This window comes from Mastacembelus armatus, chromosome 18 (genome assembly GCF_900324485.2).
Source record: "Mastacembelus armatus chromosome 18, fMasArm1.2, whole genome shotgun sequence".
NCBI classification, from domain to species: Eukaryota; Metazoa; Chordata; class Actinopteri; order Synbranchiformes; family Mastacembelidae; genus Mastacembelus; species Mastacembelus armatus.
Genome location: NC_046650.1, coordinates 7,654,263 through 7,679,818, shown reverse-complemented (window position 1 = coordinate 7,679,818; position 25,556 = coordinate 7,654,263). Strand labels below are relative to the sequence as shown.

The window sequence follows — 25,556 nt, the reverse complement described above, 5'->3', positions numbered from 1 at the left end:
GCACAAAGGACTGAAAAGACAATGTGCAGAGTTTCCCTGCTACAACCTCAGCTTGATTTTTTTTTTAAATTTAAGATACTGAGACACTGGACATGAGTAAACAAATCCCACATTAGTGTTATTGTGTCAAAGTTCAGTTTGAGACTGCATGACTTGAGATAGATACCTGTAAGCTTAAAACCTCATCTGACTCAAAATGGAAAAAGGGGTAACAACAAAAGGGGTTCAAGATACAGTGAGGCTATAGATGAATCTGTCTGTGCTTCATATGTCTGTGTGTGCGTATTCACCCCTGTGTTATTTCTCTTAGTGTCCACCAAGGAGATGGTAAAGGAAGCGGCCAGGCTTGGAGAATTGAGTACGTCTCGAAGAGCCAGTCGGCATTCCCCCAGGAACCTAAACAGACACAAAGCAGTAGCCAGTAGTATGGTGAGGGGCCTTCAACATGGTTGGTTTATTATGTGTTTATTATAACACAGCTTCATGTATTTATTAGGACACAGCTTCACAGTGCAAGACAGCAAGAGATGGAAACATGTCACCAAAATTAAACACTGCTGGAGAATACATAATACTATATAATATGTAATACTGTGTATACCAAAATATTTTGTACATTTCCATTTGTGCCCCCTTAAATTTACTTTGTTTGCTATATTTGAGAATAAGATACTGTACTCTATTTATTTGACAAATATACTTCTCACTTTATCGATTAAGATTTAAATAAAAAACCACATATGATGATCTTTGAAAATATTACAGACTGATAAAGATCAAACCAGTGCCCCCCAACCTTTTTAGTCCTTTAGTCTTTTCAAACATTGCAGTGGGCACCACTATCTGCAGGTGTGACACTGAATTGGCCGAACTGATATGAAGAACGGATGGATGGATGGATATCCTTAAAATTTCATTGGTACCAATACCTATACCGCTTGTCTATACTAATACTTATTGATATTCCTATTGATACTATAAGTCTACCCTGTTCCTAGCACTGTAAAACTGTGAGTTTCTGAATGACAGCTCATATGATGCTCTGACAGTTTATCTTCCTGAACACACCCATAACAACCTGGTGGAAAATGGTTACTTTTATTATATAATCCATAATCATATAATTTAAACAAAAACTGCGTTTTTCCACCTGTATCAACAATAAATAGTTTAATAATAGTTGTTTTCTTAATTTCTCCAGCACCGACAGAAGAACCGATAACATCTGGGCTTGTCAATGCTCATTGTGTCATCAATGTCATTAATAATTTAGCACCAGCGCCTGTTCAGTACTGGGACTCCATAGCCATCCCTTCAGATGAACGTAAACAAACAGTGAACTCATGCTTTTGGCTTCATGCAGTGAAATGCACCTGACAACTCTCTGTACAGCAAAATAAGTCACGGGGGTCACACACTGGTCTGAATGTACCAGAAGAAGCTGATGAATGGGTCAATTAATCACTCAACACAACAGTCGGTGAATGGGTGGAAATACGAGAGATTATATACGCAACAACCACAATGAAAGGATGGCCTGGCTCTATCAAGCCTGCCTGTCACCCTCTGAAGAAACTCCGACATGAGTGGAACAATCCAAAAATAACAACCTGAAGTGTTTCCATAAAACAGCTGTGGACCCTGGACCACACCCGGGTTTGGTCCGATCCATCCTCCACATCTCAATCTGACAATGCCACAGTGCTTATCACAATTCCTGTACTCTGAGCTATGAGAAGAATTCATCCATACTCCCCCCTTCTATGACTGGCCAGATAAGAGCTCCCAAGGATTCAGGATTACTATTTTAGGATAGGACAAAGGATCCTGAAAGATTTACACACAGAATGCAACGTTACAGCACAACCATTGTTAAGAAGGATGAAACATGTGGTTATTTTAAATATAACTAAGTTAAACTTCCACTCTCTGCCACTGCCACCTATTTCTGTGGCGTGCACTGCTGAGGCTGATAGGAATGATATTGGTTTGGCAGGTGTTTGGTCATACAACAAAATACTGGAATGTCTTCTCTGGGTACAGGTGTAACAAACTCAATGGCAATGCATCCAACAGCTGTTTGAATTTTCGTATAGATTCACATACACATCGGTCGGTACCTGTTTCTCCCCATCTTCTCATGGTCTTTGACAACGCAGTGCAGCTCTGCTCCAGAGTCCAGAGGAATCCCCTTCAAATCCCATTCAAAGCCCTTACACAGAGACAGGAAACAAAGTTAGCAGAAAATGACAGACAACGTTAAAATGGGATTCTCTGTAAAGAAATCCTGACAAAAAAAACATAATAATAATAACAATCATCACTTCCTTCCTGATGTTAGAAAACATTCATATTAAAACCATAGTTAAAACCACTAGAAGTGTAAATAAGGATAAATAAGGCAGCAGTTTACCTTTAACAGCAAAAATAAATAAATAAACATTAGAGGTTATGTGTAGGGCGTACCTCATTCCACACAGGGTTGGGGTTATTCTTGATAACCTTTGTCTTCTTCTTGGACCCTGAAGAAGAAGAAGAGACCAGAACATTAATTGTTAGCTAGCTAATTAAATGTTAGGGTTAGCAACAGGGGCGGGTGGATTACCTTAAAGATATGAAACCAGATTTGGAGTTCACATACCATCAGTGGTCTGAAACCAGACTACATTATAAGGCAGCCTAGACACATAGTCCTTTCAGGAAACAGAACTCAGTGTTGTTTTAGGAATTTTCAGGGCCTGCAGGCATTGTGAGGGCATCCACACATATAGCTCATATACTGATGCTGTTCTCAAATAACGGTTTTGCACACAACCACTATTGTGTTTGTGTGTATGTTATCTTTCTGTGACGTCCTGTAACGTGGAGCTCTGATTTCCTGTCTGACGGAAATCAGGAAGTGGGAAGACGCACTAATAAACTACTTGAAGACGTCTTGTCACCTAACACACAAACATGAAAATGCAAACTCTCACACTGGGAACAAGAGACATAGTTTCTGTTTAGTTTTAGTCAAAATAATAACAGATGCAGAGATGTTCTTCCCAAATGGAAGGAAGCACAGACAATGACTATTGTCTCATTTTACAAGTTCCTCATTAATTTACATGGAAAACCAACTGGACAAAAACTGGAATAGACAGATTCAGACCGAGAGCCTACAGTCATATTTTGGTTTGGCATGGTTTTACAGTAATAGTGACCGGATCCAATGTTAAAACACAAGGATGAATCAGTCTGGAGATTAAAGGTTGATTGGGATCTCGCCAATTAGGGTCTCTCCGGTGCCCCCCAAGAAAACATCTACTCTTGCTTTGTACAACTAATGACATTTCACTGCACTTAATATGCTCACACACACACACACACACACACACACACACCCTCACACACCCACACACACACACACAAATTCCCAAATTCTTTCTGTCCTTCCACACCCAGTGGAAGGTTATTTGCTTTCCTGTTTTCCCAGTCATCACCCAACATGAGGACACACATTCACACTCACAAATTTACACACACACACACACACACACACACACGCACACACACAAATGTAAAGTCACATCTCGACCCCTCTGTGGAAGGGTGGAGGTGTTTTTTAAACTATCTGCCAAGAACTGAGGTACACGTTGGTAGGTAATTGTGTGTTTGTGCATCCGCATGCTTGATTGTGATGTGGACAAACCTTTGTTCAGTGCCAGGATATTAATCCATTTTAAGGACATTGTTTCTGCTGAGGATCAAGACTTGATTTTAGGGTTCAGATTAGAGGGCATTTAGTCGTGCAGGTTGAGGTTAGGATAAGGGGCTACAGAATCCACTATTTCAATGAGTGTCCTCACAAATAGAGAAAGAGAAACTCACAAGTGTGTGTGTGTGTGTGTGTGTGTGTGTGTGTGTTGTGTGTGAACTGCGTAAATCTCCCAAAGGCTGATATCTGAGGTAGCATCACAGAGGGAGGAAATGGCACAGCCTTAGCTTCCTGATTAGGTTAGCCTGGCACAGTTTCTGTCAAGAGCCAAGAATAGAAGTGACTGTGAAATACATTTGGGAAACCTAAGTTTAGACCTGGGCTGTGTGTGTCTGTGTGAGGCTGCACCGGTGTTCACTCTATTGACATTGACTAGTGTTTTTTGACTTTTAATGAATATTTGGAGTTTGGCTTGTGGTTTAAGATTAGATATAGAAAAATGTGGTGTAGTTACCATCCACATCTCCAACATTAGAAATGTGAGAAAAACAGAAGTTGCTTTGCTGTGGTCTGGTTGTGATTGAATATTGGGATGCTGTGGCCAGTAGAGTCAGGTAACATTATCCTGACCTTACTTTCTCACCTCAACCTGGAGGTTTTCTTTAAAAAGTATATAGATCCATGGAAAACAGTCTGGGTTTGTCCCAGAGCTTCATTTCAGTGACAAACTCCATGCTATCAGAAAAACAAACATCAAACAATTTTATTGTGGTTTATGCCACTTTACATATATTGACTACAATTGTTTGCTTTAGGAAAGGTTATTATTAAGTGCGTTTATATGGTTGTATAGGGAATGTGTAATTTACATGAAGTCTTTAGTGGTGGTTCAAATCACTGGAATGCAAATTAGCCATGTGATTAGATTATTAGATTATGAAGATTATGTTTCTGCTGAGGTTACTGAAGACAGGCCAAGCTACGTGTGACAATATTTACTCCATGAAACTATAACCAGACACTTTCTAGGTCACAGTAACAACAACCACTTTGACCTAAAGTTACTTATCAGAGCATTCAGTGTTTTTTTTTCTGTAGCTTTAACAACTCCATGAAATGAAATTCATTTTAACGTTACCTAGAACTAATTCTTCATCGCTTTTGAGGAATGACGTACCACAGCAGGTGTACATGATGTGGAGTAAATGAACAAAGTAGGTAAATTATTGATTGACCAAATAATGTCATCCAGATAGTATATGAACCTGAGGCTGAGGTAGTCCAGCCTTGGAGGAGAATCTGCTGCTTGTAGTTGCATTTGCCAGTCAATGAATGGACACTTTTATCCTCCCTTTAAACTCGATTGTTGGATTAAGAACAAGATTTGGATTAGACTGAGGCTGAGGGCAAAAACATCCTCACAAGTTAAGACCAGCTTGTGTTTGACGGCACCAGGAAATCATGCTCGGACAAAGACAGGAAGCTAAAAGCAGAGCTCACCTCATTAAGAAGGCACACAATCATGGAAAGTACAACAACAAAGTGATGGAAAAACAGACAGTTGCTGAGGCCAAATAGCCAAGTCACCTTCACCTTGTGCCATCTGGCGTCCCTCCCAGTTGGGAAGATGTTTACCTGGAAGCAAACGTTAGCCAGCTACACACACAATGGAGGCTTTAATTAATGCTGAACCAACGGCAGACCAACATTACACTAAAATGTATTATTTATTACTACTAAATAAGAATATATGGGCTAAACCTTCTGCAGTGATAATGACTGATAATGTCAAAACTATATTTGATTGGTGAAATATATGTGGAAGATGTCAGCTGTTACTTACGTAATGCAGTTCAATTTTTAGTTTAATTCACAAAGTCACCTGAGCTGGATTTTACTGCTAATAGACTGATATTTTTATATTAATGTTAAGAAATTAAGAAATGACAATTTGAAAATGTGAACCGAGTCTCTTATAGTATAAACCTACATAGAATTACCACATTAATCTGCAGCTCCCTTACACTTTACCAAACTTTATAGGGGACTTCAGCTCATTGCTGAGCTGCCTTGCACAAACCATTAGTATATCAGTGCACTGTGATCACTACTTTAAGGGAAAACCTCCGAACAGGTACTGGACAGCACCAGACTGCAGACTGGTGTCCACAGCATTTAGCAGGAGACCAGACAGTGTTGTCTCATAAATTCTAGATATGTATGTTAGCAACAATGTCACAACTTTAAAAGATGATGATATATGAAATTCTGTAAGAATATTTAAAAAACACAAATTTTCTACATCAGTGCCTGAATTTACTGCACCATATTGCTTTGTATCATCCAGTGAGCATCTTACCTCTGAAGGTGACACTGGCCAGAGGGTCAGAGTGTTTCAGGTTGTTGGCTCGCTGAAGAATGCAACGTAACATGGCTCCAACCTCAGCCTGACACCTGCAAGGCTAAAATAACTTGCTCAGGTGATTTGAGATCCAGGGGCAGAGCGATGGTTGGTTACATGACCGGAGGAACTTTGATAATTACAACCAATAACTAAACACTAAAACTAGGCAAAAAAAAACAAAAAAAAAGAAAGAAAAAAAAGGGGAAAAATGAGAGAAAGAAAGTAAAAGTGCAAAACAGAAGCACTTATTGGTGAAAAAACAGAAATAGCTTGAAAAAATTTAATCTAAGGCTCAATGGCTGCTAGTCCTTGTTTGACAAAAGAGGTGCCACCATTACAAAAACGAGGCTAAAAATGAGTTATTCACAGATTGTTTCCTGCTTTGTTTCACAGCATCTGCCTGTGTTCAAAACTACAAAATAAAAGCTCTTTCCTCAAGTGGAAATGTGTTTTGACAAAGCCGGCTCCTTTCTCTGGCTCTCTCCAGCAGACTCGTAGGGAAAGAGGACAACAAGCGAGCATGTCAGGAACACACCTCACATCCAGAGGAAACCCCATCATTTCCTGCGCTCTTTTCCTCTCTTGTCTCCTGGTTGTTGATGTTTTCCACATAATTTTCTCTCCCTATTTGACAATACATTCTCTACCTTCCTCTGTCTCTCTGTCCTTAAACAAATTAAATTTCTTTATTAAATCACTCTTTATTTTCAGTAAACTGTCACTCAAAAGTTGTGCAGCTGAAAAAAAAATCCTGAACTTACTTATTTTTGTAACAACACACCAGACTGCATAAAAGATTGTATAGAACCTGTAATATTTCACAAAATAAAGCTTAAAAATTAGAAATATATTCATTAGCTAAATGATGCAGGATCCCATGTTTAATGAAAAAATGAAATGTGTCAGATGTAAGATGTTGGTCAACAACAATCATGGAGTCCTGACGTGTCAAAAAGAACAAAGCAATAAATCCCAAGTTCAAAAAACCTGTAATTTTCACATCCTTTTCCAAAATGTAACAATACAAAAAGCCTGATTTAATAATCAGAAGATAGAGGGGAGAGAGCAATAAGACGCACTGTGCACAGACACACAATACATAATATTGCCAAAGAGAGAGAGAGAGAGCGCCACCTGCTGTCTTACTTGCAGAAGGTGTCTGAAGAAGAACAGTAAATGATGCATTAATGCTTCATATATCAATGATATCTGTTGGTGTAAAATTGGTTTGGATTAAATGTCAGTTTTATCAGTGGGTTTATTGCAGGTGCAGTGAGACAGAATTTGTGCTGCAGCAACAGAAAGGTCAAGAGTTATTTACAAAGTCAGAATATTAGAAAACCTTTATTTTTCTACATTCTTCCCAAATCAAATGTCACTGAAAATGTTATTAGTTCTGTGTGTGATGAAGTTGGCTCATATGTTGATTCTATGTGCAAGTAAACTTGATTTAAAAAGAAACATATTTATTTAGTTAATGTAATAATGAACAAATGCAAAATTAGGTGTTTGGAGAGTATAAAGGGGCTAAAAAGTAATCTGTCACTTTCTGTATCTACAAGTCATACTAGTCCTTTAGTCTGTTCCTTTAAATGCAGTGAGCTCTGAATTGCAGAAATGATGCAGCAGTTTTCAGGAGCAGACGAAGCAGAGACAGCATTTAGCTTTCAGGGGGAGCAGGGGAGTTCAAACAGATTAAATATCAGATATCAGCCAGTGAGGCCAGGCTGAAAAAACCTGCAGAGAATATTCAGCTGTTCAGTGATGTTTTCATCATGTATCATAAATGCTTGTTGCAGTTAACAAGGAATGTTATTCCAGTTATACCATGGGTATGAGTCAGTCTTTGAGTCAATGTGATGCTGGCTAATGGTCACAGTGTCACAAACATATAAACACAGTTTATTCCTATTCAGGAGCAATATGTCACTGCTTAGGAAGGAGCTTTTACTGAGATCATAACGTGTTGAAATTAACATAAAAACCTAAATTATGTTACGCAAAAGGGCCAATATTTCACTTTAGACTGTGGCAACAGAATTTCTGATTGGCTGGCTGATTACCAACAAACATAACAAAGTAGGTTATTCTGTTTTTGCTCCTCGGAAAGATTCAGGCTAAAGTCATGTGACAAACATGTGGATAGTAGTGTGTATGTGGAAAGTTGTGGACTCACAAGGAGAAGCACCTCTGCATGTGTCAGGACAGTTCAGAGTGTGTTATTTCCAACACAAAGACGTTTTTCTCATTCATTATATGTGAGGACCTGCATATAAAGATACTGGTATAGTGTAGCTATAGTTTATTCATAAAATGTATCAAGTCACTCATTTTCTTTATTCCAACCCAGATAATCAACCTGCAGGTCACAAACACAAGTCTGTTTCTGTTTGTGTGTGTGTGTGTGTGTGTGTGTGTGTGTGTGTGTGTGTGTGTGTGTGTGGAGACATACTGCAGGCACAGCTCACATAGGGACACTTTTGTTTAGTAAACTAGACAAAGCATCATGAGTTCATGACTTCACACTTGATGTCTGTGAGAAAACTAAAATCTGTTGCTCCTTTACACAAACACTGTACTCTCATGTACTCTACTCTACTGCACTCTGATGTAGTCTACTGTACTCTACTATACTCGACCTACTGCAAGATATCGTTGTACTCCACTCTACTGTAGTCCACTATACTCTATTGTAGAAAGATGTGCTCTTCTACTGTGTCCTGGACTCTACTGTTACCTGCTGTAGTACATTTTGACTACTATGCTGTAGTCTATGGCAATCTATTGTACTGTATTTACTCCACTGTACTCTTATATAATGTACCATACTATACTGCACTTTAAATAGACTGCAATTACACAGCATTTGCCTCTCATTCATCCATTCACACACGCTGACACATCAGTGGCACTGAGCTGCCTGACCATCAGCAGCGACATGGTGTCCAGTGGTTTCTCTGTTGTGCTGTACAGTAGTAATTATGAAACTGAAACACTGCAAGTGAAAGAGACGGGGGAACAGAGAGAAGCAGAATGAATTATGGATGAGGTGGATGAAGAAGGACATGAGAGAGAGAGACAGAGAGACAGAGAGAGAGGGAAAGAGAGAGAGAGAGAGAGAGGGAGAGAGAAGGAGGTATGATGGTAACTATAAACAGAGTACTAACTATAGACACACACACAGTTAGGGGATGTTACATTGCCTTAAATTAATTCGTGGGATGTTTATCCAGGAAGTGTGGGCTGCGGAGAGGGTCCCTTTAATATGACAATGTGAACAGGTTTTGCATGTGCATACACTGTAATACAAGATACAAGTACACACAACACACACACACACACCTCCACACATAACAACTGCAACTGGAAATTCTTTATCCCTGCCAGTGTCACTGCATCTTCTGTTTAGCCCTTTCCTCCCTCTCTCTCGGCCTTCTCTCTCTCCGCCCCACCCCAGACAGACTGAAGCTAGGAAACTGGCAGAGGCTTTCCAATAATAACCTCTCAGCTGTTACACAGAGGAAAATAGAGAGTGGTCTCAGTGTTTAGATCAATGGTGTGGCAGCCCACTATTGCACAAACACACAGTTTACTCTTTGTACATGAACTTTATGCTTGAATTTTGTTCCGACACTCACCCTCTTACACAAATCTCTGTTTTTTTGTCTGTCTCACTCACACAAACACCTACACCGACCCTACCTTCAAAGGTGACAGAGCAGTAGGCATCGCTGATGTCGTCGTCTGGCGTTTGCAGACGCTCTGCACACAGAATAAACACACGCAGCATGTCTCTGTCTGACACACACACACACACAGCAGAGCTTCGTCAGATCACCCCAGCAGATACAACATGATCCATACTTGGTCGTCAATGCGTCCAAAAATGATCCATAAAAAAGAGAGAGAGAAAAAATGGACGAGAGGCAGAGACAACGAACAGGGACTGAGATAGCTGCTGGTATAGCTGCAGTTCTCAGCTGTTTCACTCACCACTACCCCCCAACCCACCCCACCCCACCATACCATCTCTCTCTCTCTCTCAGACACACACACACACACACACACACACACACACACACAGTAGTCTTTATTTTCAGGGTCACACATGCCTCCAAACAATCAACAATCCAAATCCTGACAACTTAAACCAACACACGTGGGGGTGTGAGACACACACACACACACACAGACAGGGAGAGAGAGAGCTGTGGAAAATGTGCTTGTTGATGCAGATCAGTGCAGAGAGAGAGAGAGTTGGAGGCAGCAAAAGTCAAACAGGTAATAACAACACAATTAAAGGGCATTTTAAGGGGAAATATCAATGAATGAACCAAAACACTGACTTTACTGAGGGGGGTGGTCACACTGGTTGCAGTGAGGATTTTACTAGTTTTATCCTCGTATTGTTATATGACTAAATAGTTTTTTAACATATCACTTGGTGCCATAAATCATGTATTTCAGAACAAGCTCCTGGGGTTTGTGTCTGTGTTTCCTGTCTCAGTTTATTCTAACATCCCCTTGACTATCAAAACTTCAAAATTCCATCCATCCATCCATCCATCCATCCATCCATTATCTATACCCGCTTATTCTTTAACCAGGGTCACAGGGATCTGCTGGAGCCTATCCCACCCTATGGGTAAAAGGCAGGGGTACACCCTGGACAGGTCAACTCAAAATCTTTCTTTTCTTTTTTTACAACGGGGTCAAAATGTTGTGTAAAAAAACTAATGTGAGGAAATAAAAAACTGCTACGTGTAAATAAGAAAATAGTTCATGTTCAGGAATGGGAGCAGGCGGTGGGCACACACACGGGGGGGATTTCTGTCACTCCTCTATTTATAGTCCGACCCACTGGGCTTCAGTCATGTCATCTACACATTTAGGGAGTGTGTCAGAGTGCACGTCTGTTGGTGTGTGTGCACTTATGGGAAGCTAACTTCAGCTGTGCATAATGGTGGTTGTCGAATAAGAAAGTAGACTGTGTGTGTTTGTGTTCAAGGAAACTACATGTTAAAACTCTACACTCAGTTCAGTAAAACTTTAGTCAAGCTCTTATTTCTCCACATGCTGACATAGCAGGCATGGGGCAATGGTAATTTTAACTTTATATAGTGGCCTTTTTTTAGCCTTCACAAAACTGAAGTCTCAGGAAGGTGTAATATATTATTTGTAAACTACAGGGTACAGCATTAAAAAAAAAAAATCAATATCATTATGGCATGACTTTCACTTTCACCCTCTTTGAAATTTTTTGCACTTATTGTATATTCTGCTCACTTAGTGTATATTGTTTTTTGTATATAATCTCTATATTCCTCTATCTTTTAAAATAATTTCTTACATTTTTTCTTCCTTGTAAGTTTTAAGTTTATGTTGAGTGCCTGTAATTTGCTGCTGCAACAGCAGAATTTCCCAGTTTGGGATGAATAAAGTATTTCTATCTTTCTATCTATCTATCTGTTACTGTGCATCAAAGGCCTGAGGAGAAAGAAAAATGTTCTTTTGCAGAAATGGGCAAAAGGCTTAGATGGCCACTAAGGTCCAAAGGAGGGACCTGGATATTAACCTGTGATGAAGGTTAGAGGCCATAAAGTGACCACATTCAATGCAGCTTATTTGTTTTTCCAGAGAAAATAAAATATGCAGCAGAGATCTGAGTCATTTTTGAGCATCTCTCAGTTTCACAGCCTCCTACCTGTTGGATTGGTACAGCGGCAATGACATAGCAATAACACAGTAATGTAGTCATCTACACGAAAGAGGCACTTTTTGTCTTGATATAAATTGTATATAAACACCAAACTAAGATTTTATATAATGTACATCTTCTTAAATAACAATTGTGAAATGATGGTGTCATTACCACTACTGAGGTAAAAAGTTTGGCTGATTGAATAATAGGATGGTGCACTGCAATGGACGATGGCCAGTGTTGCTGTTTTTTGCTGTTTGTGGCACAGAACAAACAGTATTAATTATTAAGTATTAATACGTATCTTAATAAACCAAGATCAGAAATCCTGTGAGACACTCAGCTTTTACTTTATTTTTTTTTTTTAGAAACAGAACAAAGCAAGCTGTACAAGAAAAAAAATTAAATCAACATATTGGACCCTTGAAGAGACGGCACCCAACTATCCTAAGTGACCTTGTCAGGGTTAACTGAAAAGTGAGTAGCCAATCAAGTAAATGAAAACAGTGACCTTTCACACAGGATTTGAGAAGTTCAGAACAGTAATCTGCCTGTAAGCAACATTTACCAATTTCATGATCAAATGCATAAAATAAGTGAACTAATGAATTGTCTTAATTATAGGATTTTCTCTGTTACATACAAGTATTACCAGTGATATACATATAATGACATGTTATACATACAATTACAGAGTAAAAATGACAAACTGGGAGGACCCCAATCCCTTAAGCGATTTGTAGCATTTCAGAGTGAAATGAGACATTTTGGATACATTTAACTATCCCATACCATATTTTATTTATATTAGCTTTAGAAACGTAACTATCATTTCACATGAATCATTCATTCCAAAGCCAAAAACTAAAGTAAATGTCTTCATATTGTCATGGAGAGAACTATTCGTGGCTAATACAGATGCAGGGGTTGTTTAAACCACTGCAACATTTTTACATTATGATCAATCTTAAATTCTAAATTGTAATTAAAAAACTCTGAAAAACATAAACGGCTCCCAGTGTTATTGTTCATCTTTCAAAGGGTGCTAAGTGTCGGGGTAAATGTTAAAATGCTGTTAAATTATGTAATAAAATGATACCTTTGCTCAACTTCTCTAAGGGAGAGAACTCAGTTTGACCTGAAGAACAGCACACTGTACTAAGATTTATTTCCTGCCAAACTGAAAATATCTAAAAGCAAATGCAGACTGATACATTTCCATTTACCCCTGTTATGAATAACAGGAGCTGGTGCCACTGATTCTCCAGTCAGTTGCCATAAAAGGCAGCAAAATGACATTAATTTAAAGAGCCAAACCTTAAAAGAATGAAAACCAGGTAGAAATGTGAAGGCTATCACATTTAGGCTTCTTGGGTTTAGTGGCCAGCGTTAAGCTCAACTAAATATCTCAACATTACTGAAAAAGTACACGTAGCACCATTTAAAGGTGAACTTCAAAGCCTCTGAATATGTAATTGTAATTTTCTCCAGGACAAAACTGTAAGCGTGCAACAGCTGGCGGAGCAAGTGACCAAAATAGAGTTGGTCACTGGGTTAGATAATCCATGTTAGGTGTTACTGCCATGGTTGGCAGACATTTCACTCCATCTTTACCTTTTCACAGTTTTATTTAAAGAAAATTAAAAGAAAACATTGGTCAGTGATCAATCAGAAAGGGAGCCTTGAGAATTTCGTGCTGACAGTTTTGATGGTTTCTGTTGAAGCTTCTGGTAATGTTTCTGGAAAAAGAAGGGGAAGAATACAAACGAAGTTAAGACCATTAACAAGGGTAATTAGTGTAAATGCTGATTTACCTGGGTTCGTGCTGCTCATCTTTGCTTTTGTATTAACATGATTGTTGACTCAACATTGTCTGATCTGTTCTGTTTCTCAGAAAACTGATGACTTTCTGCTACACAATTTAAGTAGAATCAAAATGTTGAAAGCGTATCTTCTACAGGAAATACATTTCCTAGGTTTGTGAAAGTGTTAGTGTGTACCTTCAGGTTGTCATAGTGTCTCTGGCTGCTGCAGTGGAGATCCTTGGCAGTGCTCTCATTCAGGTAAAAAACAGAGCACAGGTTACAGAAAAACCCCCATTTGGGGACCACAAAGTCCTGACCTGAAGAGAAACAGAAACTGGATTGTAAATATAAATCCCTCAAGTTAATAATGAACACAATTCTGTATGTGTGTGTGCGTATTTCACCAAGGGGTTTGTTGGGGCTGAATGGCGGCAGTTTGAAGTTTGCAGGTACACAAGGAGACTGTGAACGAGATCGCTTCGCTTCAGGGCCGTCAAGCTCACTTTTTCCTTTACGAGCAACTGGGGGGAGAACAAATATATTGAATAATAAAATAATAAATAATAATAATAAATGGTGTTCTCTAATATTTTATAGATAAATAATAAAAAAAAAAAATCAGTTAAAATATCCTTTAGCTGCAGCCCCAAATCAGACATTTTTGGTTTCCATGCTGTAAATCTGAAGTAGCAGAAGTAACTGATGAAATGTGTAAGAAATACATGCATGTTATTTTCTGAGCTCTCTGTACCTTTAAGGTTCGCCTGATTCCACCCTCCCTCCACATTTCCTTCCAGGCTCTGGCTCTCAGGGTGTTCACGCTGTGGCCCAGCAGAAGTATCAAACTCCACTTCTACCTCTGCCTCTGTCTTCTGGACCTCCGGTTGGCTGTCATGTGACAACATCAATGACGAGGATGGACTGGGTGAAGCGGGAGGTGGCACATCAGTGTCTGCTGATTTTTCTTCTTCTTTGTCAACTTTTCTCCATCTAGTAGATTTTCTTACTGAGGGAGAAGATAATAAATCAGTTGAGCAAACAAATGAAAGTGAAACTGCAAAATACTAAATTTAGTATGTAAAATAAAATTTAGTATATAAAATAAGTGTCACATTCTAGAGAAGCCTCACTGAAAAGCAGTAAATCCAAAGACTACTGTAAAAAAGCTCTGTCCTGGACATTAGACTTGAGGTAATGACATATTGAAGTGTAGAGATGTACAGATCTATCTGTTACCAGGGGTCTGTCTGGTTTTCTTCTTGGCTCGGCCTCTTGTCCTGGTAGTTACCGTTACCACTTCTTTTTCCACCTCCTCTTCAACCTCTCCCACTTGATCTACAGTCACAAAGTTCATACTCTCCTCTGAAACCAATCAAAGAAATAAAAAAACAAATGTTTCAGGTTCATAGCAGCACTAAAACTTAACCATTTCCTGTAGAAATGAATCACTAACATTTTATCAGGGTTGTGAAGTATTTTCCCTACACTGAATTTCCATTTGAAAATATTCTTATGTTAATCTCAATCTTACTCAAGACTGAAACAAGGGTGTCCCCTCAATAATGCAGTGACATTGGTTCATGTTTGTGTCAGCAGTTCTAGCTGTTTCAGATTTGCTTCTACACAATGTACTTTTTTATATAAATACGATTTTACAATAGTTTTACTAAATGTCTGTTATATTGTACTATTAAACTTCTTCTCTGCTCTGAATCTTGCAGTAAAACAAATTCTTAGTTGGCCTATGATTGAACAGCAAAATTCAAGTTTCACTGTTGGCTAAAATTCACCAGCTAATGTTATCTGCCTACAAGTTTCAAAATAAAGCACACTGATAAAAAACATAAAAAGGTGGCCAATGAAATGTTTCAAATTTATTATCTTGTGATTAGAAAACACTATGTAGAATAACACATACCTGTGTCGTCATGTTTGCGTTTAGCAGATCTTGTGGTTTTCTCAGCTTGATCCTTGTCTGCCTTTTCTTCCTCATCATCACCTGCTTCATCTAAAGTCACCAAAGTCTAAAAAGAGACCAAAGACCTTTAGCAGCAGTATTTTTGTATTTGTAGAGCTTAGAGTATATTGTGAAATGTGTGTGTGGTGCAGTACTCGATCATCATTTCCCCAGGGAAGAAAACTAACATTGTGTGCTTGATTCTTAATCTTACCTCAGGGTTTAAGAAGTCCACTGATTCATGCTCCTTGCATGGAGGGTGGGTGTCAAATGTATTTTGTTCTGCTTTTCCCACCTCTTCTTCTACAATCTCATCCAGAGTGATGAGTGTTTGTAGCTCTCCCTCAGTGATCTCCCCATCCCACTCATGACCCTCTAGCAATCTTTCTTCTCCAGCCTCATCTGCTCCCACCTCATCCAGGGTTACCAGCTCCTCAGCATCTACCTCAATTTTTTCCTCCTTTTCCCTTCCCCTCTTCCTCCCGCGCCTCGTCCCTCCGCCTCCTTCTCTGCTGCTGCTGCGGCTCCAGCTCCTTTGTTCCCTCTCCCTCTCTTCTCTGCCCCTGCTCCTCCTCTCCTCGGTCTTTCTCTCTTCCCGCTCCTTATGTCGTTCATTGGTCAGCTGCTTCTCTTTGGTAGTGGCTTGCCTTTTCCTCAGTTCTTCCTCCTCAGCTGTGTCATCAGGGTAATCTTCCTCCTCCTCGCTTACCTCATCTAGATTTACCAGGGCACTTGTTACAGCTGTTTGATTTTTCTTCAATGATCTTTGTTTCTTGTTCTCTTCTAGCAGTGTTTTAGGAGTTCTTTCCTTCTGTCCCATAACAGACTCTTCTGCAGCAGGAGGAGGACCAGCAGGTACGAAATCATCATTTATCTGATGGAGACTCCTATCCTGGACACCCACTTGTTCAGGTGCTTCCGTGACACTTGGCAGTGTGACTCCTTTTTCAGCCGTTTCATCTGTTTTCTTACTTCTGTTCCTTCCCCCTTCATTGGACACTTCTATGGTCATGAGCTCTTCCTGAATGTGATCATCCTCCAGACAATCTACAATCTGATACACTGGCTCTTCTTCCTCCTCTTCAGTTTTGGATGATTCAGTAAAAAACACACTTTTCTGGTCAATTTCAGAAATCTTCTCGTTACTTCCTATTTTAGACTGCTCTGTGGGAGGCTGCTCGTCAACCATCTCGTCTTCCACAGAATCAAGAATCTGATACGTCTCCTCTTCTTCATCCGCCGCTTTTTCGGATGCATCGTTATCTTCCATCTCTAACAATACACGGTCTTGTTTAGTTGTCTTGATGCCTTTTGCTGGTCTTCCCCTTCTTCCTTTTCCTCCAGAAATGGGTCGATCATCCTTAACCTCATCCTCCACAGAGTCCAATATTTCATAGGTAGTGTCCTCCTCACTTACCTCGCTTACAACATCGTCATTCTTCTTTATTGGTATGCTCTCTCTTGGCAATGGTTTCACCTCTTTCTTTGGTGTTTTCTCACATGAATCACTGCTAGGAGTGCGTCTCCTTGTTGGTGTGTCCTGTTTTTTGGTTTTGTCATTAGTTCTCTGGTCTCTTTTTCCTCTGGTAAACCTTGTCATAACGGTTGGTTCACCACTAGCAGTCTTGTTGTCCACAAAGTTTAAAATCTGACATGTATCCTCCGTAGCTGGGGATTTATTTGATGCCTCTGTGAGACTGACTGTCATTTTATTCTCTCTCTTTAGTCTTGCACTGCTTCTTTTACCAGATCTTTCTGTAGCATCACCATCTTGAACTGGCTCATCTTCAACAGAATCTACTATCTCGTACACCACCGCCTCAGTGGTCTTTTTTTCTCTTTGAGAAACTCTTGTACTAGTGTCTGTCTTCGTTCTTGTGTCATACTTTTTAACGGCCTGAATTTTTGGTAATTTCTGGCCTTCACTTTTGCATGATCTAGTCCTTGGACCACTTGTCTTTGATGGTTTATCATCTTTCCAAGCAGTTGCCTGCCCTTTCTTTCTTCTTTCCTCCTTGTCAGCCCCTGAATCCATGTCTGTAGTCATGGGCCTACTATCATCTTTTAAAATCTGGTCACTGGAAGTTGGGAGTTTTAGGTTGATGTCTTTTTCTGCAGTCTGATCATCAATTGAATCCAATATCTCAAAGGTTTCCTGCTCATTAACATCGCTGCCGACGGTTTTTAAGGTGTCACTCTTCTCATGTTCTTGAAGGCACTGCTCTTTATTGTCTGAGCTTTGGTCATCAGGTTTTCCAATATGTATGGAGACACTGCAGGATTCTGTTTCAAGTGTTTTGCCTTGGACCTCTTCCTGTTTTTTCATCTTTTCATCGCCCTTATTCCTTGGAGCTTGCTTGCTACCTGTATCTAACACTTGGAAAGTATCTTTGTTAAATGCCTCCTGATTTTCATAAATTACGCCTTTATCAGCTAATTTATCAACAACTTGATTCACATCTTCCTCAGACAGCTGCCTTACTACTGAACTGTCACCTTTGAGTAGGTGACTGTCCTCCTGACCTGGAGCTACTTGGTTTTTAGTTTCCATTTCCATTTCAATGCACCCTTCATCATCAAGGCTGTCCAAGACCTGAAAGTTTTCTTCATGCAATATATGGCTTTCCTCTAGTTCAGCTAGCTGTGTTTCAACGTTGCCAGCTTGGTCATCTTCACCCACCGGTTCATCACTTAGGTCATCAAGTACATCAAGGATTTCGTAATTTTCAATGTCATCATCCTCTTCCCTTTCCTTAAGGTCTTTGAGTGTGTCATCAATAAAACCAATCTCCAAGTTCTGGGTTTGGTCTGTCAACCCTATCTCATGTCGCTGTGTAGAAGGTTGCATCTCTGATGATTCAGCAACAACAGAGACATCAACAGCTTTTGCAGCGGTGTCCTCTGTTGACACACTGTTTTCAGACTTTGAGACTGAATTCTCTGTGGTTTTTGCTTCTTCTTCCGGATGAGTCACTACTGATGTCTCAACAACAACTACTGTGGTTGTCTTTTCCATTTCACTTGCTGTAGGGGGAAGACATGGTCTACAACCTGATGATGCAGTGTTTGATGCTTTAGCTACTGATTTTGTCTTGCTCTGTTGTGTTTTCTGACCAGAAAAGGCAGGGGTTTCAGTACACATTGAAGATGAAGAGGCAGTCTTAGTCACACTGGCAGAGGCCGAGGGTTTAATAAGGGATAGGTTGGGCTCAGATGAATTCTTGGACGTTTTTGGTGATACAGAGGTCAAGCTAGAAGATGAGGTGTTTTTCATGGAGGCTTTAGTCACGTTGGAAGAGGAAGATGAAGAGGGAATGGAGGAGGCTGAGCTCTCGGAATCTTTTGATGGCACATCTGAGCTTTGCCTCTGTTTGTGCCCCTTAGAAGACAGCGGGGAAAATGACCAGCTTGTGTCTAATACGTCATCGCCAACTTCATCAACTACAAAAAAGTCCTCCATGTTGAAATTTTGCTCATCAAAAAGGTAGGCGTCTGAAGTAATACTATCATCTGTATAATCATCCTGACCCTGGATAGAAAACAAAGAAGTAATCAATCTCTGATACAATTAACAGTTATTTCACAATATCATTGACATGTATTTATTTATTGCCAACATTTAATAAGCTGTTACAGCTCTAGCTTTTTGGTGTGAGATTGGAGCCAGAAGTATGTGTACCCATCCTTCATCCTCCCTACCACTCTGACTGACTGGATCAGTGCTCCACTCCTGGGTTTGTAGCTACACTTAGTGTGGACAGACATTTCATCACATTTTGTTTGATTGCATTGATTTGTGACATGGTAGATTTGGGGGAAAATGTGTCATGTTCAGTGTAAAGCAAAAATTCTGAGATCTCCAAAGATTTTCTCTTTTAAAGAAGAACTTTGTGAAAAAAAAGTAGAATTGTCATATTTTATGTTATCTTTATGAGTTTAAAGTAGTTATTCATTGGTATTTTTTTGTGTGCCAGCTAGAGCAGCTCTGGCAGATTCACAGAAAACTCAGTTCCCTTTCTGGTTCAGGAGCTACAGCTATTTTACTTTGGGTATGTGAATTCAGGTGTTTTGACTCAAAGCGGGTAAAGTCAAAGAGGTTTATGTGAGCAGCCAGTCACTGTCTTGACCATGTATTCTGTTGCTACTGATTACTTGTAACTCTATGCCTTGTTATTTTACTCACCAGCTAGTAATTGCTTTTAATGCTGCGCCAGCTGATCTGAGACAAACTGTAGATCTCCCCTCTAATCACTCACATTTATTTGTTTGATACTTGGTGTTTAGTGAAATCAGACACAGGGGTGCTGCTGTTGTGTTTTTTTTTTTTGGTTTGACAAACTAAGTACTGGGTTACCTCTTACTTTTTACTTGGACACAGCATTGTTCAATGTGGAGCAGACTATAGCTACAAATCCTCAAACAAAGCTGTACAAATTGATGATCCTTTCGGTATCACGTCATATCACAAATCTGCTAGAAGATGGCACCACAACAGGAGTGAGTAACTGTAAGGCTGTGGAAGAGCCTCAAACCACTAAAAGAGTTGCAGGGTCAGATATTGAGGCAGATGGAGCAACCCAAGAATCCTGTCCACACTTCTTTGTTATGACCCTCTATGTTTTGGTACCATACCCCAACACTAGGTTAGGCTGAAAGCATGCCTCACCCAATTTGAAATGGAATCCCAAGAGAAAGTGCAAACAAGGCAAACAGGAACATCAACTGGAAATCAGAAACCTGTAAATTGGAGTTTTCAAGACTAAAGATATGTCAGCTGGAGCTGGAATCCCACTGCCTCCCTTGATGCCATGATTGCCTCATCTAACACCCAACAGTCCTTTGTGTTATTGAGCAAAGTTTGGGCTCTTTCACACAGTGCAAAACTCATGGTTGTAGCTGTGCTCTCTTGAGGACAGCCTTGAATATGACTCAGTCAAAACTGCAATGTTATGCACTTCTAAACAGGTTCCTGAAGCCTATAGTCAAATTAAAATTGAAATTACACAAAGTCCACAACTTGAATGCACATCAGGTTTTCCATGAAAAAGAGAGGCCTTCTCAGAAGTGGAGCACTGCTTCTAAAGCTGACAATCTTGCTTCACGAGTGTTAATCCTGTTAGGAGTTGAAGAGGTGCAGGCCTGACAGGAGTTTACTATATCTGAATAAACAGAAAGTAAACTTCTTCGCTTCTGTAGCTATATTAGTTGAAAATTTTCTCTTAAAATATGGCCAGCAATTCTAACTTGCTGCACATTTTCTCATATTCAGCGATTGTCCTGGATGGCATGTCTGTCCTTGTAACCCAAGAACATCTGTGCACTGCCAAAAGGGCTGACCCAACATACAGAAGTGTCTGTCAAATGAGGTGTGTGCTGACAAAGTTAGTAATAAAGACTAACCTATTTTAGTGATAGGGTTATTTGCATGCAAAAATGGTACAGTGGTCTGGTGCTGATGCCACCTGAATTGATGTATAAGAAATAAATGTTCCTTCTTTGATTGTCAGCAGGGTATATCTATGGCACAATATAGTCAGTGGTATGGACATTTGGGTATCACAAAAACGTACCAGCTCCATCTCAATGATTCCTTTCATCCAGGATTAAAAAATGACATGCAGCTGCATTGACCATTGCCATAGCTGTCATGTTTGTGAATTTGCTGGTCAACCAAATCAAACCCTGCCTCCATTACATTTGATATCTGCAATTAGCCCCCCACACAATCATATGCTAGTTGACTGCATTGGATACTTGCCTAAAACAAAAAGTGGTAACCAGTATTTACTCACCATCATGTGTGTTGCCACCTTATTCCCTGAAGCCATCAGTTGTCTACAATAATCGTTAGTGCCATTGTGAAGGCCCTAACCAAGTTCTTTTCCATGTCTGCACTTCTAAATGTAGTCCAAACAGACCAGGGCACTCATTTCTAGTCAAATTTCTTCAAACGGAAGCTCAAAACCCAATATGCGCACTGTACAATTTCTAGTGTATATCATCTGAAAATATTAGGTGCACTGGAAGAATGGCACCAGATAATAAACTGTATGCTGTGTAAGTATTGTCTAGACAGTTTGAAGCTGAAAGAAGATAGGATGAGGGAACACCATATGTATGGTTTGCCATCTGTGAACCTGTGAGTTCATCCTGAAAAATTAGTCCTTGGTCATATGACACGCAGATTGCTCAAGGACCTCCAAGAGAAATGATCTTCTGAAACTTCTGCTAAGAAGATGGTTATGTTACTACATCCAATGCCTGAAACATAAGTGTCCATTTCTCAGGCTGTGATGACGCATCACTATCACAAGTCCAGTGTTAGAAGGGAGTCTCAGGTCAGTCCTGGTACTACTACTTCATATGGGACCATTCCAGGTTCCCATATGAAATCCTTGACTGGCTTGGTGACAATTACAGCACATTATAACAGAAAAGAAATGCCAGGTTCAATTGAAAGGGTTTATGATCCCTGGCCACTTCTGTTAACTGTAACAAAGACATCCAATAACTGATGCTGAAAATAGTTTAAAAGAATGCCATCATTCCCATCAAAGTGCCAGGCTCCCAAATGTCATGATGCTGAAGCTGTTGCCATCACAGCTTGATCAATGACTTTGGATAAGAGCGTGCCACAATAAGTTTAGTCAGTGTGTTTCTGTGTCTTCAGTGATGTTCAAATCCAACCAACAGTCCTCAAACATGGCATTGCGGTAAAAAAAAACAAAACTATTAAGCAATACCCGTAGCGCATTAATCCAGTCAAGCAAGCGCTAATAAAAAGAAGAAGCAGAAGAAGTGTCAGTTTCTTGAGCTCCAGCTTCTTCTTGTCTTTTGAAGACCAAATCAAATGGCTCACCACAATTCCTCACTGATTTTCATGATGTAAATGCCCCTTGACCCTGGTTTATATTTTAAATGGATTTTAGCCACATTTGAAAGTCCAGCAAATGTAGTTTTGGCCAGCTAGGGAGATAGGTAGCTCAGACTGAGGTGCAAAGATTTCAGCCATTGCAAAATATCCCAGTGCAACCACTAGATGCGGCTCACGTAGATTCTTAGGTTAGTGGTTGGTTACTACAGAGTATCTACTGTAACATGTCCTCTAGTGTCCATGCTTTAACCACTCTTCGTCCCATTGTAGATTATGAACAGGTTCCTGAATGCCAACATAACCTTTACAAGGAGAAATCCATTTTATGCCACAGTCTTGTGCTCATCGTCACTGGCATTTCCAGACCCTTTTATGCCGGAAACAGATAGCAGCACTGTTGAACCTGAAGATGTACTATTTTAGGGAAGCACATTGGGTAGATCATCAAGCATGTCTGTCTTAGGTTCATCAAGCATCAACTTCACAACTCCAAATATTAAGTCACCGAGAAGAAAACGTCAGCTCTTCTGTTTGAAAGTGCTGGCACTTTGGAGTTGTATGCTGGGTTTTCACAGATCTCAACTTATTTGAGTTCCTTTCCCGTGCGTACAATCCCAAAAGTCTCATGCAGTGGGCTCAGACAGTGCAAGATTACAACTTAAATTTGTTATGAGGGTTCAGAGAACATGTTTGCAGATGTCTTGTCCAGTGTGTATGGCATTTTTGGCATAACTTGCTGCATCAGAAAACTAGCACCAGGGGTATTACAGCCCTGGCCTTTCCCCCAGTATGTCTAACCCTTTTCAAGTGTTGTTCAGAGAAAAGGAATATGCGGGGACTTCCGCCTGGGATTGACCAGAGGTACCTGGTTGCTCATTTTCTCCCTCCCTCTCTCTCAAACATACACACAAACACACAGACACACACGATGCTTTAGTGTTTCGTGACATCAGGCAAATAGGTGCTACTTCCATTGGGTTTTTGTTTAGTGAGATAAGGAGCATCTAAGACAGGACTAAGTATTGTTCTTTGCATTCAGTTTAGGTTGGATGGGTAAACGTGTATCAATCCTTAGCTACGTGTCCACTTTTGACTATTAATTTCTCTGTTTTTATGTGTATCCTGCCACTGGTGATTTGTTTAGGTTCTTATTTGTAATGATGACGAAAGCTTCCAAAGTGTTCCAACATCATAATTAGCTTTGCTAAACTGATCCACCTGGTTGTTAATGTTGCTTCCCTTTCCCCCTTGTGAGCAGGGTCATAACACAAAGACGGGTGGAAAAAGGCTACTGAAAAGCATCATACGGAAAAATCACATCACCAGGCTTGAGGCTCTGATTCCGTGTGTAGACGTATGACACAAATGTTTGTAGCAGTAAAAATAAATACATAAATAAATGTTTACCTTTTCTCTCACCGTGTCTTCATCATTTACACTGCTAAGGTTTGTGTTGCTTTTGCTGAGACTCTAAAAAACAAATGTTAAAAGGAGACAGTCAGCTGTCTGGATTACTAACTGGTTATATAAAAGAGACATATATGCCAAGGTACAATAACAACCATTCTCCCCCAAATATTTTAGATCTCATTTTCCATGCATCACAGACAATACATGTTTGTAGGATCAACTCATTATAGGACTTGGTCTTTTAATGGTTGCTAGCAAAAAACTAATAAGCTATTAGGAAAACTGTAAATCCCGAGTGAGATTAATAGCAAGAAATTACCTCATTCTCCTCACTCTGCATCTTGCTCCCTCGGGTGAGCCTGTGCTGACGAACTGCTGCTGTAAGGGCCTTGAATATGTCCTCATCGATACGAGGTAGTTCTGCTACGTTTTCTTCAGGCTTGACCAGACCTGTGGCTGAGACAGGAAGGCTTGAAGCGGCAAGAACACTGTTTTTATCAGCAGTTCCAAAGGAAGTTGTTGGTAAACCCTCCTCTCCTTTTACATCTTCATTTGCCTTAGAAGCAATAGTGAAGTCCATGGTGCTCTGAGTTCCTGGTTTTGCGCCACACTCCTTCACTACTATATCACTTGCAGTAGTGACACTTGGACCTGCCATGACAGATTCGGAAATGGTGGATCCAGCAGAGGCTGCTGTTTGAGCAGAAGCAGGGCTACTGGTTTGTTGATCATGTTGTCCCCCATTGTCAGACAGGTCAGAAGTATGTGGCTGTGTTAGACATTCCTCAGTTGTGTCACTTGTGTCGTCCAGTTCAAAATGTATTGTTATGTCTTTGGAGTTCTCCAGACGCTGTTTAAGGCTCTTCAAACTAAAATTACGAAACGGGGGGGGGGGGGAAAGGTTGACAGGGAAATCTGGGTTGTTCTTACACATATGATTAACATAGCACTTTACTAAGACACACTAACAAACACTATTTCCAAGTTTTTAACCAGTCTGCCTTAAGTTAATGGTTATTGCTTGGTCAATGCCAAGTATATGTTAGTGTTTCTATGTCAAAATGCCTCTGTTTTTTCTTTGTGCAAAATCTTCAGAGATGCAACCAATGATTCTATTCAATGTCAATTAAACTGCAGAACATTTCCTTAATACAGGGGTGTCCAAACTGCGGCCCGCGATCCATTTTTAATTGGCCCGCAGCAAATTCCAAAAACATATCAGAATATGGCCCGCACATGAAACCTGGCAGTATTGCATTTCTTGGTTTTAACTCTAGGTGGAGCTACTGAGTTGATCAAGGCAGTTCCTCTACAAAACAAAATTAGGGAAAGAAAAATTTTGCCACAGCGCACTGAAAATGACAACACCAAAGAAACGCTAGATAGCAAGTGAGTGTAGAAAATTTCAGACAAGGTGGGAAAATGAATACTTCTTTATGTAAGTCAAGGGGAAGTGTATGTGTTTGATTTGTAATGAGCGTGTCGCAGTGATGAAGGAGTACAATGTAAGACGACACTACGAAGCCAAACATCACCTACATGCCAAACATACCTGACATGACCTACATGTCCTACACTGGTGTGGAACGAGAACAGAAGGTTAAGCAGATGACAACTATCTTGCTAGCTCAACAACAGTATTTTTCCTGTGCCAAAAAAACTCAAGAAAATGCCACTATAGCCAGCATTGAGGTGGCTTAACTCATTG

The 25,556-nt window shown here is 40.0% G+C and overlaps 2 protein-coding genes across 10 annotated transcripts in view; both read right to left on the bottom strand.

The window, feature by feature from the left end:
* dysf (dysferlin, limb girdle muscular dystrophy 2B (autosomal recessive)) overlaps positions 1-10,084 on the bottom strand; it is a 56,950-nt gene extending 46,866 nt beyond the window's left edge. For 2 of the 7 annotated variants that reach the window (XM_026315024.1, XM_026315040.1), the window contains exons 1-4: positions 9,804-10,084; positions 2,467-2,522; positions 2,121-2,212; positions 291-396 (exon numbers count right to left, since the gene is read on the bottom strand). In XM_026315024.1, the coding sequence (XP_026170809.1) occupies positions 291-396; positions 2,121-2,212; positions 2,467-2,522; positions 9,804-9,891 (342 nt within the window). In that variant the 5' untranslated portion in view covers positions 9,892-10,084. Of the gene's footprint in view, positions 1-290; positions 397-2,120; positions 2,213-2,466; positions 2,523-2,641; positions 2,699-4,962; positions 4,997-6,056; positions 6,570-9,803 lie in introns of those variants that run through there. The other 5 variants (XM_026315072.2, XM_026315031.2, XM_026315013.1 and 2 more) reach the window with 4 other exon arrangements.
* A 2,235-nt stretch (positions 10,085-12,319) lies between these two features.
* Positions 12,320-25,556, bottom strand: part of znf638 (zinc finger protein 638) — a 39,159-nt gene continuing 25,922 nt past the window's right edge. For 2 of the 3 annotated variants that reach the window (XM_026329437.2, XM_026329438.2), the window contains exons 27-35: positions 24,168-24,717; positions 23,846-23,908; positions 15,779-19,093; positions 15,526-15,631; positions 14,844-14,969; positions 14,359-14,613; positions 14,012-14,128; positions 13,803-13,924; positions 12,320-13,541 (exon numbers count right to left, since the gene is read on the bottom strand). In XM_026329437.2, the coding sequence (XP_026185222.1) occupies positions 13,467-13,541; positions 13,803-13,924; positions 14,012-14,128; positions 14,359-14,613; positions 14,844-14,969; positions 15,526-15,631; positions 15,779-19,093; positions 23,846-23,908; positions 24,168-24,717 (4,729 nt within the window). In that variant the 3' untranslated portion in view covers positions 12,320-13,466. The remainder of the gene's footprint in view (positions 13,542-13,802; positions 13,925-14,011; positions 14,129-14,358; positions 14,614-14,843; positions 14,970-15,525; positions 15,632-15,778; positions 19,094-23,845; positions 23,909-24,167; positions 24,718-25,556) is intronic. The other variant, XM_026329439.2, reaches the window with a different exon arrangement.